The sequence below is a fragment of the Vigna radiata genome, unplaced genomic scaffold, assembly GCF_000741045.1.
Source record: "Vigna radiata var. radiata cultivar VC1973A unplaced genomic scaffold, Vradiata_ver6 scaffold_169, whole genome shotgun sequence".
NCBI lineage: Eukaryota > Viridiplantae > Streptophyta > Magnoliopsida > Fabales > Fabaceae > Vigna > Vigna radiata.
This window is the reverse complement of record NW_014542363.1, coordinates 649,647-650,702: the sequence shown is the minus strand read 5'-3', so window position 1 is coordinate 650,702 and position 1,056 is coordinate 649,647. Positions and strand designations below refer to the sequence as shown.

The 1,056-nt window shown below is 40.7% G+C and overlaps 1 protein-coding gene across 1 annotated transcript; it reads right to left on the bottom strand.

The window, feature by feature from the left end:
- Window positions 1-31: 31 nt before the first annotated feature.
- On the bottom strand, window positions 32-1,056 carry LOC111240846. The gene is made up of 3 exons (XM_022776723.1): window positions 805-1,056; window positions 605-709; window positions 32-514 (listed from the first exon to the last, which is right to left on the bottom strand). Exons 1-3 carry the CDS (start codon window positions 1,054-1,056, stop codon window positions 56-58), a joined length of 816 nt encoding a protein of 271 aa, XP_022632444.1. The 3' UTR covers window positions 32-55.

Genomic DNA, 1,056 nt, shown 5'->3' with positions numbered 1-1,056 from the left:
CAAAGTTCTTAAAAAAGAAAACGTAACTAAATTTTTTTTCTAAAGTTCCTAAATATCAAAACCTATGATAACCATCAGGATTAGGATTATCACGATCATCAGAATCATCACTATCTTCGTCTTGCACAACCGTGGTCTGGAAAGGAGGCTGCTGAGGTGGACATGGCTGCTGGGATGATGATGGGGCGGTATGTCCTTGTTGAGGAACCAATGTCCTAACCAGATTTTCTAGATTTTCAAATCTGGCTAGAAGTGAATCATAAGCATCTTTACTGACGACATTGTTGGGGTCAAATGTGGTAGAGGTAGATGGTTGATGTCTGAATATGCCTCCTCTTCCAGCACTATAATGAGAGGCAAGTTGCCCTACCCCATACAGTCGTCCTTTCTTTTTTCCTCCGACGGTATCAACCCAGCATTGGGTCCTGATCATTTCTTCATCAGCATCTACTCTACCATCAACACCAGATCCCCCCTCTGGTCTCGCCTGTGTCAATCTCGCAGAAAAATCTTCCTGTTAAATAAGATAGGAAACATCAGTAACATTAATTTGAAAGTGTGAAAAAAGAGTACAAAATTGAATGTTGTTAAAAAGTTTACCTACAATGGTCTTGCGAGACCTCTCATCAACATATTCACCAGTCCCCTTGCAAATATGAGTCTGTGTAAAGACCTCATCAACATGAACAGCTCGTTCAAGCGCCGCTGCCTGTAATATTTTAAAACATACGAATGACACATATATTAATTTCAAAGTACATGATGTTATTGAGTTATTGATAAGAAAATAATCAAGATTTTTACCATACGAATCGCATGTGTGCAGGTTTCATGGCGGCGCATGAAGGTGGTTCTTGAGGAAGATGATTTGAACAACGATGAATTGCTATGGCTGTTGACGACGATGATTTGCAATGTAGAACAGAAGTTGATCGCGATTTGGCCTCGCCTCTTTGGTCCGTGATTAGGGTTCAAAAATGGTAAAGGAAGAGATGTTGATGGCAGCCTGAAGGAGATTCTGCGGAGGCTTGAGCGTAAACGCAATTTAAGGTTCAT